General features: G+C 37.7%; 1 protein-coding gene across 1 annotated transcript in view; it reads right to left on the bottom strand.

Annotated features, from left to right (window-relative positions):
- The window catches only part of gpr158b (G protein-coupled receptor 158b), a gene marked incomplete at both ends in the record, with an annotated part of 113,736 nt that overhangs the window by 26,994 nt on the left and 67,918 nt on the right, over positions 1-18,824 (bottom strand). Inside the window, 2 exons of the mRNA XM_079244339.1 lie at positions 7,248-7,486; positions 11,179-11,288. Of these exons, the coding sequence (XP_079100465.1) occupies positions 7,248-7,486; positions 11,179-11,288 (349 nt within the window). The remainder of the gene's footprint in view (positions 1-7,247; positions 7,487-11,178; positions 11,289-18,824) is intronic.

Below are 18,824 nucleotides of genomic sequence, written 5' to 3'. Positions count from 1 at the left end.
AGGCCACTCGTCTGCTGGCTGCTCTCCAATCACTTACTTTATGCAGAGACTGCTCGATACTGCTGCTTTTAAAGAACACTTAAAGATGGATTTCGGTTGTGTTTTTATACTGAGTGTGAAATAAATTTGAAAACTGCTTTGTACCGAGTCAGAAATCTGGGTTGAGCATGAACTATTTAGGTCTAGCATATTCAAAAATGGTATAATAAGCCATTAGTTTTGTCTGATTTGAGCTTTTCTTCACATTGTTACACTTTTTTTTTCTCTGGGAAAGATTCCCATGTAGGCACCCTGGAGACATGCTTGTGGTAAACGGTTGGCCAGTCATCTTTTTTATTCCACTGTTAACATGCAGGAGCACTCATTAAAGTGATTTTTGGAAGGAAAGGTGAATAAAAATGTGGCTCCTTTCATTAAAATTCACAACATTATCTTTTTACAGAGCAAAGGTTTTTCTAAATGTGGCGGACCTAAAAGATGTTGTTCATATTGTTGAGAAAAAAGGGAACATTTATGTTTTTTTAAGAAAAAAATTATTCATTATCAACAGTAAACATATCAAAGCAGGGACGATTAGCACATTTATACCAGATCTTCTACTGACATACAGCTGTTTAATTCAGTCCAAATTTGAACAAAACAGACATATTTTCATCTCTAAACACTTCTAAAGTGTCAGAGCAGCACCATTTCCAGAAGAAGTGAATGAGAAAAGTGTAGATGAGCCACTAGAGACTCAATTCCTTGAGGTTGCGAGTAATCCTTCTTTTTTTTTTTTTTCTTTTTTTTTAACAAAAATTTCCTCTAGTTATGTCAGCGGCGCCTCAGGACTTAAAACCACTCAGGAGCCTTATATGTTTCCACAAATACAATTTGTCCCAAAGGTAGAAAGGTCATGAGATACTGTACCGTCAGCAGAACTTTCCAGCATTCGTATGAAATTTAATTTACAGCAGCCTATTCCAGGAAACAGCACTTTGCAAATGTGTCACAGCCTGTAAGCAACCAAACCGTGGTCTGAACTCTCACACATTTACAAGCACTCAGCATCATTAGTACTTATTGGCAAAGGTATGTGATCATTACCGTTATCTCTTTAGTCATTCAGATTATAATTTCAGATCATTATACATTTAGTCGAAAAGGCACCTTCTCTCAGTGTTTTGGTTTAAAGTATCATGTAAAAAAACAAGCAAGAGAAAAATATTTCTTTGCACATTTATATAATAGTATACTAATAGTTAAATGGTCAAACATGAAATGGCATTGCAATAATTTACTTTTCATGTTGCACACCCTAACCAAGCGGTAGAGATGACCCGGGTTTATTACCACATTGTCTGTAAAATATGCTACACCAAACAGTAAAGCAAGAGGTTAAATAGTTAAGATGTAATAAATATGACTAAGATGAGCAACTACATGTTTTGAACTAAGCCAAACTAGTTTCTGAAAACTGATCCAGTGGCATTTAAAACCACTTTTAAAAACAACAAATTTGACTTTATCAACTTCTAACATCACTGTTTCTTCACAATGTTGATTTATTTAATTTAGGCTTGCATTTACTAGCTTCTTCACAAGTCTTATGAGGCCCCAAAACAGCATTTTAATCAGATTAAAGTCTGGATCTTGACTGGATCTGTGTTTGTGATCACTGTTCTTTTACATGAATGGATTTCAGCCAAGCTTTAGGAGTCAGAAAGATTCACACTGGACTCTAGAATACTTTGCTATACAGAGGAAGTTGTGTGTAACTCAGTGACTGCAAGGTGTCCAGGTCCTGTAGGTGCAAAACAAAGCCCAGATCATGGTCCCTCCACTCCCATACTTGACAGTCATGGTGATTGTGCTGACATGCTGCGTTTGGCTTTCAACAGAGGTGCTCACATATGTGCATCAAGAACAAACTTTGGTTTGGTCCATTAAAAGGACATGGTCCCAGGAATCTTTTAGTTTGATCACGTACAACTGTTAACCTAAGCTGTGCTGCCATTATCTTTTTAGAGAGAAGAGACTTCCTCCTTCAAGCCTAACAAACAAACGATCCGTTTTCAGTCCATTTCTAACTGCACTGCATGGTCTGTAATATTTAATATGCAAACTAAGGTCTGCAGAGTCTCAGATGTAGCTCTTTATCTGAGCACTGCACAGTCTAACCTTGGGCTGAACTTGCTTGGACATCCACTTCTGCAAAGATTGGTAGCTGTTCTTAGTGTTTTAGGTGGTGAGATTAATCTTTCTCATTGCTCAGTGATGGACTTCTGAAAGGCCTTTGTGGAGAAAATTATTAGTTATTGCCAAATAAAGCCTTAGTGAATGCGTCTCAAGCCAAACAAATCATGTCTGTGTTTTATTAAGATTATTGATCAGGGAGTGAGCACTACAAAGTGCTTCCTTATTGCTTGGAGAATATTTCCTCTGTCACAATATTTATTATTATCCCTCACATCATTGGCAGCAGAACAAAACTGTTATAAGTGGATGCATTGTGAGATGTCTGCTGGCCGAGTTCCTGTTTGCATGACGAAAAATTAAGAGACATTTCTGCATGATGATGAAGATGAAGCAGAATATTATGTGACCAGAGCAGAAAGTTGTTGTTTTTTCCACTTTCAGCTTGTCCTTTTGTACGCGTTGCCACAGTGAATCATCACAGAGATGAACTTTTGGCATATATTTTACACCGGATGCCCTTCTTGAAACAACACACTGCATTTATCTGGGCGTGGGACCGGCCCGCAGAGGACGATAGATAGATAGATAGATAGATAGATAGATAGATAGATAGATAGATAGATAGATAGATAGATAGATAGATAGATAGATAGATAGATAGATAGATAGATAGATAGATAGATAGATAGATAGATAGATAGATAGATAGATAGATACTTTATTAATCCCGAAGGGAATTGTGAACACCAACTGCTCATGCACTCATAAAAATAACTTACATACAAGGTAATAAGGTAAAATAAAAACGCCTACTTAAATCAATAAATAAATATAGTAAAACATGATACATGAAATAAAAAAAACCAAGTGGTAATAATAGACAACATGGGTTTCTGCTGTTTGATGTGTGCGGTTTCCTGGTGTCTCGCAAATTTTGCTGAGTAACTAGCACTCGAACTCATGTGTGGCAGCACTGGACCGTGACTGGAGCTGGTCATGGTTCTGGAGCTCATCGGTAAGTGGGAAACATCTTGGAGAAGCGGTTGCTCGGTTTTGGTGGAAACTGACCCCCGATTTGGCTGTTTCGGAGTCCAACAGAGACCACTAAAGACTCAAAGCTGAGCCAAACGAAGCTTAGCTTGACCCAAAACAAAGCTGTTATCTGAATCATAATCATAATCATCGTCATCAGTCATCAGTCTGCTCATAACGTACTATGGCACTCTCAATCGTGTCCCCCACAGGGCTGAAGCAGCATTGAGGAGCAGGGCTCAAACCCACTGACACCCCATACTAGAGCAAAAAGTAAGAGCTTCATCTTTAGGTAGAAACCGATTAATTTGAAAGTAAACTCAACCCCCTCTGACTCTTCCCAGATCAATGGGCAGCAACAATTGCTTCTCTGAAACTCAATGCTGAAATCTTTCCTCTTTGGCATTGTGCAAATACACACCTGAATGCCGCAGACTAAGCAAATCTAGAGGCATTCATTATCATTGATTAGCAATTAATCAAGTCCATTAGCCTTTCATCATGAAAGAAAAAGATGATCTTTCATCATATCCTGATAAATTATTGAATTGATAGAAGGTTTATTGTAGACTGTTATGTTCTGTGGGTTTTGGTTATTTTGGTCTGTTTATTTTCCTTGCGTTAACAACTTGAATGTTTGTGTTTCCTATTTATTTATCTGCTACTTGTTTCCTCTACTCAGTAGTTTTGATTGTTTTGCATGCCGTTGCATCTAAGTGTCCTCTGTTTCTCCTGTCTACTGGATCTCTGTGTAGTCACCTGTTCGTTGTTTCTCCTCATTGCTCATTGTTTGTTGCCAGATCTTTGTTGTTAATATCATTATTTCTTGGAGGTACCGCCTCAGCTATGTCCCTTGTTTTGAGTTTTGTTGTTAGCTCCTTGGCTTTTTAGCTGTACCTTCACCTCCGACGTTCACCTGCCTCGTAATCCAGACGATGCAGGATAAAGCAATAGTAGAGAGTAACTGAGCAATTGGATGTATATAGCTCAAACATAATGTTTAACTTCCTCTAAGTCTTAATAAAATCACAATGCACAGCTGAAACTGGCTATAGTGATAATGCTGTCAGATGTTCTGGCAAATAGGAGGAGTGAGAGTCCTGTAGTTTCTTCTGCAGTTGTGTTGCAGCCTGAGGGAAATGTTGGATCTCTTGTTGAATCACAAGTTCTTTCATTTCAAGCGTGGTGTTTCGTGTAAAATCTACCACATTTTACAACCATTACTAGTACTTACATAGTTCAAATGTATTGCTGGATCAGTAACTCAGAAGATGTCTCGTAAAAGCAGCTAAATGCACAACAATGTCAACAAGTCATACTTATTTTGATGATATAAATAACTATTTTGTGGAGTAACCAAAACTTCGTTGCAGATGTCTACAGGTGCCACATGTGTTAAATGTGTAAAAGTCTGTTATCAGTCACATCACTGAAAATGACAGGTGGGACTTTAATATGTTTATTATGATGATTAATTATTGAAAAATTAAGCATTTAATCGTGGAATATTTGTCAGTGCACAAACATTTGGTACACCAATTACACTGATGCACCTGTTACTATCTTAGCAACATTGGCGCTATAGTTTTGCAGACTCTGCTAGTGAGTCTGTCTTAGGAAAAAGTGATTATCAACAGGTTTAGGGAATTTTTTGGTGATATAGGAGTCTCTTGGTGAATAACGTGAAAGAATGTGAAGATTAGCTGCTGCATAAGCCCCTCCCCCGTCCAGAAGATAACACAAGAAGCTCGGTCCTCATGCAGCATCCAGCTTCAAGCTGCAGTTGGAGTAGGCAATGATTACCTCTGCTGCATGACCAGAAAATCCCTCCGGCTGATCTGCCCTGGCAGATATTAATGTCTATTAATGAAGAATGTGAAAGAATATGTTTTAAATGTTAAAAGTACTGTGACATGTTGTAAACTAACAATTGCTGAAGAACTGGAGCTGTTTCTTAAAGTATTTAAAATGACTCTAACTTGGTCAGGGACATTTTCTAGATCTTTCTTACTGTTTTAAAATTATGTGCATTTTGAAGACCTTAATAAAACCTGAGTTTACAATATTAATATCTCTGTCTATTATTTGATTCAGTAATTAACTAAAATCTATTTAAATATAAAAAAAAACAATAAATAAATTAGGGGGCAACAAATGTTATGCGATTAAAATGTGATTAGTCAAGATTAATTCATTAAAAAGCCTCTAATTATTTAGATGAATTGTTTTAATCAAGTCTCACCTCTACTTTAAATATAGATAACTTCTCCTTTCTTTCTTTTTCTTTTTTCAAGTTGGAACGTTTTAACAAATCTGACAAGAAAAACTTGCTTTTCTAAGGTACATTCATAGTTTTATTGTAAGCAAAATGTTTGTTTACACGTTTCTTGTCTCAGGATTTCAATTAAATGGTTATTTTTTGCGGCAGATCAGTGCAGCATCTGCAGTAATGCAGACTCTGATCTGTCGTGGTGAAGAAGGAACTGAGCCAGAAGGCAGAGCTCTAGATTTACCAGTCGATCTATGTTCCTATCCTCAACTATGGTCATGAGCTGTGGGTCGTGACCGAAAGAACTAGATCTCATTTACAGGCGGCTGAAACGAGTTTACTCTGCAGGATGGCTGGGCATGTATGCATATATATATATATATATATATATATATATATATATATATATATATATATATATATATATATATATATATATATATATATATATATATATATATATATATATATATATATATATATATATATATATAACAATAATGAACTTGTGAAAGGAAAGGAAAGGAAGTTGGAAGGGGGGGACATGTTCATTACATATTAATGTTAAGCACTTTGAGTTGCATTTCAGGGATTATAAAGTGCTGTACAAATTATGTTCAATTGATTGATTGATAAACATGAAAGATAAATGACTAAATATTATGTGCATTTTCTTGTCATTTTAGACATATTTGAGTATTTAAAATTTTGTTTTTTTATTTTTTTAAAAATATGTATTTTTTCCCAGTGAGTAAATATTGTTTCTCGAGTATTCCTTCACTTTTTTTTTTTTTTTTTATGTATACATTTTCAGTTGCAAGTACTTTTTATAATCTAATATTTTCTTGACTTTCTTTACTTAACTTCATTGAGGAATTTGCTCATTTTTAGCCATTTATTTTTTACCTATTCTTTCCCATTTACTTTGCTTTTCTATATTATGGGATTTTTGTAGAAGACAAAGTTCATTATGTCCCAATGAACCGCTATATTCTGGTGATGAAAATGTAAAACTGAAATTTGGCAAGGAAAGAGACCTGGGATTTATTCCATTTGGACATGTGTGCAGCAGAGATATTGACAATATCAAGGAAGGAGACAAAAACAGGAATGACAAAGCGGAGAGTTAAGGTGACGGCGATTATTAAGGTTGGCCCGACAGATGACGGTAAGATACAGCGATCGTTACTCCTAATGGGGGCAACTGACAGAAGACATCAAACTGTGGTCCCAATAGCAATTTTTTCCTCACAGTCATCATCATCATCATCATCATCATTATCGCACAATCTTATTTTAACTCAACTTAATCTCAAACCAGATCTAAGAGAACTAGATCCAAACATTTGATGTTTTTCACTCTGTACCGTTTTCCCTCCAGGTTGTTTCTAATAAAAATTCAGAAAATACAGAAACCATGTGGTTTCCTGTCATCTCCACACCAATCAGTCAAGGCGGATGGCTTCCCTCTCTGAGGATGGTTCTGCCAGAGGTTTTACTTTCCTGTTTAAAGAGAATTTTCCTTCCCTCTGTCGCCTCATGCAGCTCCAGATGGGGGAATGGATCGAAGTCTAGATTTGATCAGTTAGTTTCTATTAGTTGGGCTATTTGTTATGAACTGGCTTGAATTTAAATGTGTGTGAAGTGCCCTGAGACGACATTGTTGTGAAGTGGCGCTATATAAATAAACCTGAATTGACTAGAATTGAATTGAATTAAATTGAATTGAATTGAATTGAATTGAATTGAATTGAAACCTTCAACTCACCGACTGCCATCATGTAGTCCCACCGATCCAGCAGACACATGCTGAACTGCATTCCTTCTGGAGTAATACCGGCGGCAATGAGCGCCCGGCTCAGTTCTGGATTTTCACATACAGCCGAGGTCCAGGCCACCAGGAACCACAACACCACCAGCACGATCACCGCCAGCAGCCGCAGGACCCGCCAGCTGGTCATGTACGGCGTCCTCTGAGCCGTGCGGGACAGAAACACCTTCAACACCCTGGAAGGGGGGGGCAGAAATGGCATGAATAAAAAGAAACTGCTGGGTGTAATCACAATACAGCACCTGGATAAAACTTATTATTATTCTGCTCATTAAAATGCCCAATTTAATGAAAAGGAGAAGGAGAAACTGCAGAGCTACTTCAGCTTATTCATGCTGGATTCATTTATTATGCTCTTGCAGCAGGATGAATTCAAGGAAAGAAGGAAAGAAACATTTTTGTTCAGATGAATGAGGTTGGGATGCTGTTGAAAGCAATAAAGAAAAAAGAAAAAAACAGAACATAATGATTTGCAAATCCTTTTCAACTTTATTCCCTTGAAAACACTGCAAAGACCAAATGTTTAAGTCACACCTATTCATTTTGTAGTTTTGTTTATTTTGTTTTGTTTTATTTATTTTTCAAATATTCTCTTATTATGAATCTAAATGTTTGGACAGCAGAAACAGATTTAGATTCAGATTTTCTTTTGCCATTTTACATGTTTGTACAGCGGACTTTTTGTGCAAACACAAGCTCAAAAGTCAAACTTTAAGTTAAAAAGGTTTGAAAGACTGGTAAAGTTGAGGAATGCAGAAAATACACTTGTTGTGAACATGCTAACTGGAAACAGGTGTGCATCATGATTCGGTATAAAAGGAGCATCCATGAAAGTTTAATCCATTTACAAGCAAAAATGGGGCAATGTTCACCACTTCTGTGAACAACAGTGTGAGAAAATGTTTAAGAATGTTTCTTAAAGTAATATTGCAAAGAATTTAGGGATTTTTATCATGTATAGTTTATAATATCATCACAAGATGCAGGAAATCTGGAGAAATTTCTCGTATAAAGGACTCTATAGGAAGGCTGAAAACCACAAACAATGAACAATGTGTGTCCTTCAGTCTTTCAGGTAGCTTTGCATTAAAACTGACATCATTCTGTAAAGATTATAATGGTCTCAGGAACACTTTGGGAAACCACTGCCGGCGACTATACACTACACCTACAAGTTTGTGTTAAAACTCTACTATTTAATGGAAAAGCCAGATAACAACAACATTCAGAAAGGTACTCAATCTGAGCTCATCTCAGATGAAATGATACAAGGTGGTACAGATTTGTTTATGGATCATGGACATTTTGTCTTCTAGGATAAACAGAAAAAGCATTGTTATCTGTGATGATCAGGGATTTGTTGGCATTATTTATAGTTAATGTTAAATATGCATGTTTGTTGTCTCAGTGCTTGCAGATGTGTATCCAAGCCATGCAAATGGAGCTGTACCAGTAGAAATTGTGGGGCAGTATTCTGCTGTCTAGCTAACATGAAACCAGCGAAAGGAGTAAAGAAGCTGTGACGTATTTAATAACCACACAGACCACTACAGATTACTGTAGCGCCTCTTTTCATGTCTTTCTGGGAACATTCATTATCTTGGTCTCCTCCATCATGTTCGTTATTTCGGTAAATTTATTTAATGTCTTTTAAATATTTTATGCATTCTTACTGTTCAGCACTTTGGTCAGTAACTATTGTTTTTAGTGTGCTTAACAAAGTTTGCTTGGATACTGTTTACTGCTACTGAAACTGTCAGAACTTGGAAGTTAACTCTGCACTGCCTTCTAGTGGAAGAATTGCCTACCATGACAAGGTAAAGGACACGTGGACAGCAACATATGATAACGTTTGGCCTGGATGTGCATATTATTATGAATAATGGAGCATAAGCATAGACTGTAAAGAAGGACAGAGCCTATACGACGTCACCCATAGGTTTCTGAAAAGCTGAATTAAATCTCATTGGGCGGTTCCTACCATCGCCATTTTGGCAGTGTCATGTGTGTCGTCTCTCCTGGAAAACCAAAAAATGTGTGAAGAGGTACAGCTGAGACGGCGACTGTGAGTGTGGGGGTTGATAATTGACATAGAGTAAACTCCGACCTACCTAAGAGCGAGCTGAGCTAACAGGAGCTAAAGGGAGCTAACCAGCTAACCAGCTACAGGAGATAGACGGGCTAAAGCTAAATCACACTGTTAACCAGCTAAACACTGCTGTTGTGATACACTCTGCCTTCTTGTGGCAGGAGATCGAGTACCTGTCAATCAAAAGGACAAGGCACTAAAATATGCTGAAATTACTTCTAAACAGAGAAGTTAGAAAAAAATTCACTCCGGCCACAGTTTTAATGAAGGAGAACCTGACTTATTAAACCTAAAATGGATTTTTGTACCAGACTGTAAACATGTTTATTTCTGCTGTGAAGTTGGCAATTTCAACATGGGAGTCTATGGGGATTGGTTCTGTTTTGGAGCCTCTAGGGGAGGGGGAGGATGCAGTTTTATGCACTTCCGCAAAGACTTCACTTTTTCCCGCTGGAGGTTGCCATTTGAGCATAGGTAAAGCCTTCTTCATGGTACGGATAACTTCCACAGCTGTGAAGTCACCATGAATGCTGAAAAGTACATTTAATCTTGGGAGCAACAATGTCTCTCTTACAGAGACAACCTTTGCTTATTTCAGCAATACAATGCCAAGCATGTGTCACAACAACAAAGAGTAAATGAGTGCCGGTGCTAGACTGGCTTGACTGCGGTCCAGACGTGTCTTTTGCTGAAAAAAACAGGTACATTATAAATAAAAATGGAGACTGTGGACTACCCAACGACTGAGGTCATACATCAAGCAGAAACGGGACTGAAATCCACCTAAAAAGCTTCGACAATTAGTGTCCTCCGTACCTATGTGCTGATTGAGTGTTTTTTAAAGGAAACATCGTGCTCTTATCCCAGCTGTTTTGCACCATGTTGCAGACATGAAATTGAAATTGAGTAAATATTTGCAAAAATATGTCAATTTGACAATGAAATTTTGTGTCTTTCTGGTGTATTTAAGAGAATATTGCCAGAAAAGGACTTGCAAATCACCGCATTTTGTTTTTATTTACATTTTATCCAATGCCCTAATGTCATTGGAAAATCAGGTTCGTAAAAGATAACACAAGATTTATTTTAATTTACCGACTTAAATGTGAGAATTGATGTACAGGAAGTTTATTTCTAAGCTATTCTGTCTATACAGACTCCCTTTCAAACACAATGGAAGTTAAAATTGCAGCAAAGCCAAAAAGAAGGTACTAAAGTAGAATTTTTGTATAAAGGGACATACATAGCCGATCATAAATATCCCCACCAAGACACACACTGCAGTCTTTTCTCCATTTTCTGTGCTCGTCTTACGCACTCTCTCCCTGGACTGTGACAAATCTTTCTAATCTCTGATACTCGGAGGGACCCAGCTTTAAGTTTGCCCCCGAGGCATCTTCTCCCATCCATCGAGCTCAGGAAAAAAAATCTAATTGGTAATTTTGCCAAGTGAACACTCTGGCCCGCCTTTGACCTCCTTCCGCAATGTTGGTATCGCTTCCTCGGAGCTGCATGAAGCCAGAGTGCATGTGTGTGAACAGGTGCTTGAGCAGACAGACAAAGAAATATCAGACCTGATGTGAAATTCAAAATCTGTTTATAGGTGAGTCTGCACACACTTCTGTACGGGAGCTGAATTACTGACACTGATAAAGATGAATTCATAAGGACAAAGGAGAAGCGAGGTGATCGAGTGAAAGGAGGGAAGTGGGAGTTGTTTAGTTTTTCGTTTTTTTGCTTTCAAAAACATCCATGAAAACAAAATAAATGCCACAGTACCTGTACAGCTTGAGGATGATAGTGCCATACATGACAGCGAAGCCCAGGAGGCGAACCCACCTCAGGAGGATACATCGGAACACGCTGGGATTGAAGTATAGGATCATCACCTACAGAGAGGTACCGCAGGGTAAGCGTTGGTGCAAACACATGCTGCGACTCACTGATTATGTTATGCTGCCTTTGTTTTCTTGCAATGGAGGAGCCACACATATTATGGCCTTCTCATGTTCACCGTGAAGGGATAAGGTGCATCTGAAACATAAAAGAAAGCAGAGCTGGAGGCAGATTTGGCCTCGCAGATATACAACGCCTCCACGGCTCCTTCTGACTGTGCACCATGTTGTTTATGTGTAATATGCCAGGACACATTCAAAGCGAGTTTGATTTAGCTTCTATGTTCGTGGTAATGGTTAATTATCCTGTTTTCAGAAAGAGAGCGTATTTATTTGCACGTTAGAGACTGTTTTGCTCTGTGTGTTTTGCAATAAATAAGAAAAAAGCCTTTAAAATGTGTGTCTGGTATTTTATTGGCTTATTATTTTCTGCTTGATGTGAAGTTGTGTTATTTTGGCATCTATTACTGCAGTAAACTGGGCTGCAACAGAGATGGCAGAGACGACTCTCACATGTTGAACTACAAACATCAGAGCTTCCATTTGCGCTTTTATTATAGCTGCTTTTCATTTCCGCCGTGTGCAGCCCAGCAAGATGCCACATGTCCAATCTCCAGTGACCTGAGCCTGACTTTCTGCTGAGATCTACTGAAGCAGAGAAAGCTTATATCAGCCACTTAATTGATACACACCCCCACACTATTTAAGGCTGACCCCTTATGACTACATCTAATCTTGCTGTCATACTGGGCTCAGTTTAGACAAAGCTTTTCCTCCATTGAGGCAAAGCCAAAATAGAGATGTGTAGTGGTTGATATCTTTTATAATTGTTGACGAGATTATTGAGAAAAAGGATCCCACCCATGTCATCCATCCATCCATCCATCCATCCATTTTCCAGAAGCAGGAGCCTATCCCAGCAATCGTTGTCAAAGTTACAACCTGTACAGGTCGCCAGTCCATCGCAGGGCCCACCCATGTCATATAGCTGGATTTTTGAATACCCCCCCCATCCCTGTTCTGTGTTAGCAGGGAAAAATTGTAGAAGGGAAACCAACATGTTAAGGCTGTTGGTCAATCAAACACTGAAAGAAAAGCCGATTTCTAACCAGCCTTTGGCCATTCAGGAGCTCCTTTCACATGCTGACAAAATCCAGTGTTTAACATCTTGTCACCACAATGCTGCAGAACAAGAGGAGACATGATGGTAGCTTGATGGGTTTTGAGTGTATTATGGTAAATATAATGTGTTTGATATAGCCTTTCCCAGTTAGTCATTAGCAGCACACTATAGGACATGTATTGTTACAATGCTGCAACATGTAATGTGTGTTGTTAGAACGTAGGAATAATGTTAAAATATTTAGTGTATTATGTAGTATGCATGACTCAGCCTTGATTGTTTGGGCTTTTAAAGCAGGAACTGTGTCCTGTCTAGAATCTTCCTTGAAGATTAGATACCCTGCTCTCTCCTGCTTAAGATCATGTCTCAAAAAACAGACAACCGTTTGTCCACATCAAGCCGTCTCCTCCTTGTCCCAAGGTGGCCCCCAAAGTTTAGAACTTGGTCCTCTCCTCTTCATCCTCTATATTCTCCCTACGAGAGGGTCTTTGCTGCAGACTGGAGAATGAAGCGGGGGTGGATCTTGGACGGGGCTGGATGTCCAACCCCGCCCCTTCAACATTTTGATTGGTGGACATTGCTAACCCTAATCCTAACCCCTAACACCCATTACCCATCTAACCATGCCCATTTGACATCCAACTCCGCCTAATATCCTGCTCGTCCCATTCTCCAGGCTGCAGCCGGGAATTATTGCTCCCTACTGGCTACATCATTGCATTGCTGTGCTGACGACGTCCAGATCTACTTTTCCACCGATTCTTTAGGCAAGGCAAGTTTATTTGTACAGCACTTTTCACATAAGAACTTTCAACAGTTGCGTTCGATGAGATAAGATAATGGATGGAGGCAAATTGTCTCCAAATTAATGACATGATAATAACAAAAAATTAATCACCAAATCTGCTCACAACTTCAGCCTCAACCTTCAACCAGTCTACATCAGAGCCCTTCACACTCCTCATGAACAGAAACAAAGTTCTCTGTTTGTGTTCACACCATCTGAGCGACATTTTGTTTGCATCAGAGAAGCAAACCAGGACAACGTTTGGGGCCCCGAGGCAGAAGAGGCCTTCTGAGGGACTGTCAACTCTAAATCAAAACAGGGAAGTGACAATCAGGAGTTTGCAATGACAGTGACCAACACTACAGACCTCCCTAAAAGGGCCCGTCCTCCACCTCTCAGTCTTGCTCCCAGTAGCGTTGCATCTTCTAACAAACAGGAACAAGCAGGTTTATAAAATTGAGAAGTTTTCTATCTATCTTACCTCTTTCAGATAAGAAGTGCAGATAATCCAGAAACTAATTTAGCTCATAGCAGCTCAACTGTCCTCCTGACGACTACCCAGAGTCTGAAAATAAGAACAAGGAACTTAAAGCTGTTTATTGCAGCTCCAGTGTCAAACTAAGAAAGCTAAATGATGGAATTCATAAGCAAGAAGGGTACATACGACCACTACACATACAGTCATCCTCAAATGTATTCAAACCTTCCTGTTCAATAAGGAAAAAAAAAAAAAAACAACTGCCTTTGAAATAAGCTTAAATTAACAAAAGTAAGAATAAATAAAAAATTTATGAAAATCATTACATTGTTTTCTAATTCTGGTTCAATAGAATTTTTTTTTTTTCCAAAAGCAAATAAATAAAATAATATATGTTACATCACTCCCACACTAATATTTTGTGGAACAATCCCTGGATGTTTCCACTACAGTCGGATAGTTTCTGTTCCTCCTAGTCAGACTTCTGCACCTGTTGACAGGTATTTTGTCCCATAGTTCATCAGAAAAATGCTCTAATTTGTCCAGGACCGATTTTTTTGTTTGTTTTGTTTTTTTTTCTTAAACTCAATTAAATGAAAAAAACAAAAAATAAAAAAGCAATGTCTGCTTTCACTAAATTATAATTTCTCAAATTTTTAGTTATTGTTTCTTTTTTCAGTCTGCAGTTATTTGAGTGACTGTCGTAAATTCTTTCTTTAATGAAAGAGCATGAATAAATTTGAGGACGACTGTAATTGCATATCTCTGTTAGAAGTACAATATCATAATAAAAGGGTAACGCTGTTCAGCAAGGACTCTGTGAACTTTTGCTTGGGACTCCCAGAGACCCAACAATTGCATCTGGTTCTTGAGCTCTGTGCTCAAGAACAATTGTGTGATTAGTTTGAACTTTGAAGTGGGCATGGTTTGTACTGAGAGACAAGAAGCTGAAATTTGTCATTTCTGTTGTTCTGCTGATATGAAAGATTCAACAAAACTGAAGTTTTAATGAACAGCTGTTCAAGGTGGTGAGAAAGTACAAAAAATCTATACAACATGTGGTGTTTAAACACATCCTGCCCTGACATGCAGGAAGTTTACAGTTTAGTGTCAAATAACTGAGCCAACACATTCCCTGCCACTAGACCCCATTCCTTCATGGACTCAGCTTATCATGAAGTATGAAATGACCAGACCTAATTTTTTTCTTGGTTTTGTCATTTCAACTGAAAAAGTTTTCAATTCTTGCAGAGTATGTAATGAGCTTGACTCTTCCTCACATGTCCACAACCTCTGACAGCCTCCTTACATCTGAGAACAACATCTTCAGAATTCCTGTCATTCCACTTAAAAATTTGCCGCTTTCCCCCTTCAGTCTCTTCCACTGAAACTTTAATCATTCTGTTATGTTGCAGGTCAAATGAATCTTTTTTTAATTCTAAAAATTAAAAAAGAAAAAAAAATTAAACATGTTTTTGGTGTGAAACTTCTTCTGCTGGCCTTAATTGGTGAAACAAATATATAAAATATAAATAGCTCATTTCCCATATCTACCAGCACCACATTCTGCAGCTACATGTAGCAAACTGTCATGAGCCGCAGAAGTAAACAAATGACAACCATGGCAAAGGGATAAATTAATCTTTGACTGTGACAATGACATAGCTGAAGATGTTTGAGGATAAAGACAATCTTAAGATCAATTATGAGTACATTTTTATTATGCAGTAAATTAGGAAACTGCTGTTCACATCTGCAAAACATTTGCATTAAAAAAAAAGAGGAAATATAGTGGTCTTTATCCTTAAAAATACATCAAGCAAACATGACAAAAAAAATTATATTTTACATTTGTGTTTATTTGATAAATATAGAATAGAAATATAAAATAAAATTTTAAAATTTACTTTTTTTCTTTCTGACATTTTAGGATAGCCATGCAGGTCCTCGGTCAAACTGGCACTGAAACATTATTACCCTTTCTCAGAAACAAGCATAACAGGAAGGTTAATGTAAGACTTTATCATTTCCCAACCAAATTACTGCAACTATTTTTCTGGGTCACCCTCCAAAGCAAACTCCAGTACATCCAGAAATCAGTTTCATGTCTTCTTGCATAATCCTCCGTGTACCACATAACCCCCATCCTCACTAACGTTACTGAATGAATGAATGATTGAATAAATGAATGAATGAATAAATATTGTCTTTTGGGAGGTGTGTTAGTCACATACATAATGCATCAGGCTTGTTTTGAAAAGACCTCCAAGACTGGCAGAAACCATGTTCATGAAAAAAGATTTTGATCTTTTTATTTTTCTTGTTTTGCAGGTCAATTTTCCACAGATCTGAAAAAAACTGATAGATGCACACCGATCATAATAAACAAACATTTCAAACTCTATTCTGGACATGCACCAGCATCTAAATATCAAGCACGTTAGATATTTAGGAGCAGCTGGCAGAGGAGGAGGAGTTGTTGAGCCATGAGGAGTTGCAGCCTTTCTTTACTTTCACTTAGTCCCTATATGACACTGAGCTTAGTTACAACTTCCCTCTGGGATCAATAAAGTATCTTTCATTTCATTTATAATTGGCTTATAACAAGCTGCATCCAGCTGGGAAGGATTCTTTTATTTATGTCAATGTAACAATATAAAAATGCCTTTTGAAGAAAAAAACCTTTTACTTTGGTCACCCATTTGTTTTACATAAACGAACAATGTAAGTCATATTGACCTTGAATAAACGATCAGAAGCAGCATAAATGCATACTTGAGGAGTAAAGAAAGCAGCACCTGCAACCTCTTTTCTGAAAAGTAGCATCTGTGAGAAATGCAACTAAACAAGCGCAGAACCTGGAGGCCTGAACTCTGAGATCTATGAAAAGAAATTAGAAACTAAAGTGTCAGTACACGTTTTGTTACCTTCAGGAATGCAGCAAAAACACTGTAAAAGAAAGGAAAAAAATGATGAAATGAAAAAAAAAATCGGACAACACATTATGCAGTTGTTAAGGAAGCTCCAAGTAAGATAAGTCAGAGTCACAAGAACACGAGCAGTAGACTAAATTGTTATAATTTCCCCGAGAAGCAAGAACTTTTTATGTTTAAAGCAGTGTTGCCAGATCGTGTGAGAAAAAAAGCAACCTGCTGGATGAAAACAACCCCAAAAGAAGCGACCTGGCCCCTCAGAGAAAAAAAATAAATAAATTATATTTTTATATATATATATATATATATCTCCAATCAGCCTTAGGGCGAAAGGCACCCTGGACAGCTCACCAGTCCTTCGCAGGGCCACAACTGAATACAACTTAGATTTCATAAAATTGGGAGCTAACCAGAGTTAAATTCTCCTGGCACACAGAAAATTTCATTCTGAGGTTCAATTCCACCTTAAGAAGTTTTTGTGGGTGGATGTAATAACAGCTGACTCAAATGAAATCAGGCCATTTGATAATTTATGAAGATTTCACACTTTATTGACCGAAATGCATCATTGTAGATTCTTTATAACAATTCATGAACATTATTGTAAATGAAACCATTAGCGTTCTCCATATAAATCTGTCTGTAATAAATTAATTACTAAATTCCATTAAATGGCTTTTACATCTTAAACTCAAACAAGCATAATGCAAAGCATAACCAGAAGAGTGAAGCAGCAACATACGTGAACATCGTTTCACCTCTTCGTTTCACTTGTTAATCAGCTAAAGCACAAACGTGGAGCAAAAACTAACTTTCTCTGTTAAAATGGGCCTGATGTCACCTGTCGTATCGGTTTTGTTGCAAGAGGAACAGCAGCAGATTGGAGACCATGATCAACAAGGAGTCCCAACATTTTGCACGTGCTTCTCATTAACACAACCACTCTGAAAGACACACAACAGAACTTTTGCCATTTTTCCCACCATGTGTCCCCTATTGACGGCTAATTTGGCATCCATCCTGCATCCTACCTGACCTGTTAGCTCTTTCCAGCCAGCAAAAGACAATCTAACAATGACTCTTGTCTTTCTCTCTTTTACGCTTCTTGCTTTGTTGAATCTGTGACACAGCGTGTTCAAAACAGTCAGTGTGTTTTCTAGCATGAAGTAAAACACTGTTGCAGCATCCTGGATGCAAAAGTTGTATAAAGCTGTTTCTCAGCCTCAGGACGCTGCTACGCTGCGGTGGTTCAAGAAATGCTCATTATAGATATCGCTGTGTCTTCTAACAAGTCCAGAACAAGGAGTTTTAAGGTCAGAGAGTTACGTGATGCGTCTTTAAATCACCTGCAAACTGTGGTTGAGCCACATATGCAAAATTCTAGACATTTGCTCTAAAACTGGGATTTTAATAGATCTGGGCCATCGTGTACTAATGTTGTCTTTTTAGCCAATTTCTGATTTTAAAAGAGCATGAAGAAACAGTAATATGGCTGCGTTTATCCTATCTAATATTTTAAAAAGAATTTTAAAAACTTCTTCATGTTACAACTGTATTTGCTTATTTGATGGAACTGGCAGTTCAATGAAAATAAATATTCAAGCTAAGAACTTGTATTTGGAAAACAGTTATAAGGTTATTAAATCAATCGATACATTTCCAGTTATTTTTTAAAACAGCACACTGCATCATGGACTATGATATAAAACTCCTGGTTGGATACATGGAGAATTTATCGAAAAAATTACACCATCTGGATATTCTTTGCATACAGGTTTCGCAGTAGTTTGCATATTTTGGACAAAAAATTGTCTGAATCAGTTCATGCTCCTTGTATGGAATGTAATTAAAAAACATTTTTGATATATTGTTCCAGTCAGCACTTGTGCATCAGGGTAAAATAAAATAAAACAAAATTACATGTGTGCACAGATTTGTGTCATAAAGTTTTATGTCGGTATTGTACAGAGAGAGATGGATTGCCACTTCTTTCAACAATAAAAAATCAAAGTCGTTCACCAGCTAAGTTGTGGCTTGTGTCTGTCTTTCCTACAAGGGTTTATGTGATGTAACTGTGAAAATCTGATGCAGAATAATAAAGCATTGCTGCATTACTCAGCCGAAGTCCAGCTTTAGCCTCATTTTCTTGTGCAGTGGCTGAGTGAATAAACCAACAAGTGAAAACAACCTTTTACATTCTTTATCATAC

Source organism: Telmatherina bonti (genome assembly GCF_933228915.1).
Source record: "Telmatherina bonti genome assembly, chromosome: 7".
Taxonomy (NCBI): Eukaryota; Metazoa; Chordata; class Actinopteri; order Atheriniformes; family Telmatherinidae; genus Telmatherina; species Telmatherina bonti.
The sequence above is the reverse complement of the archived record's forward strand: the minus strand, read 5'-3'. Positions and strand labels throughout refer to the sequence as shown.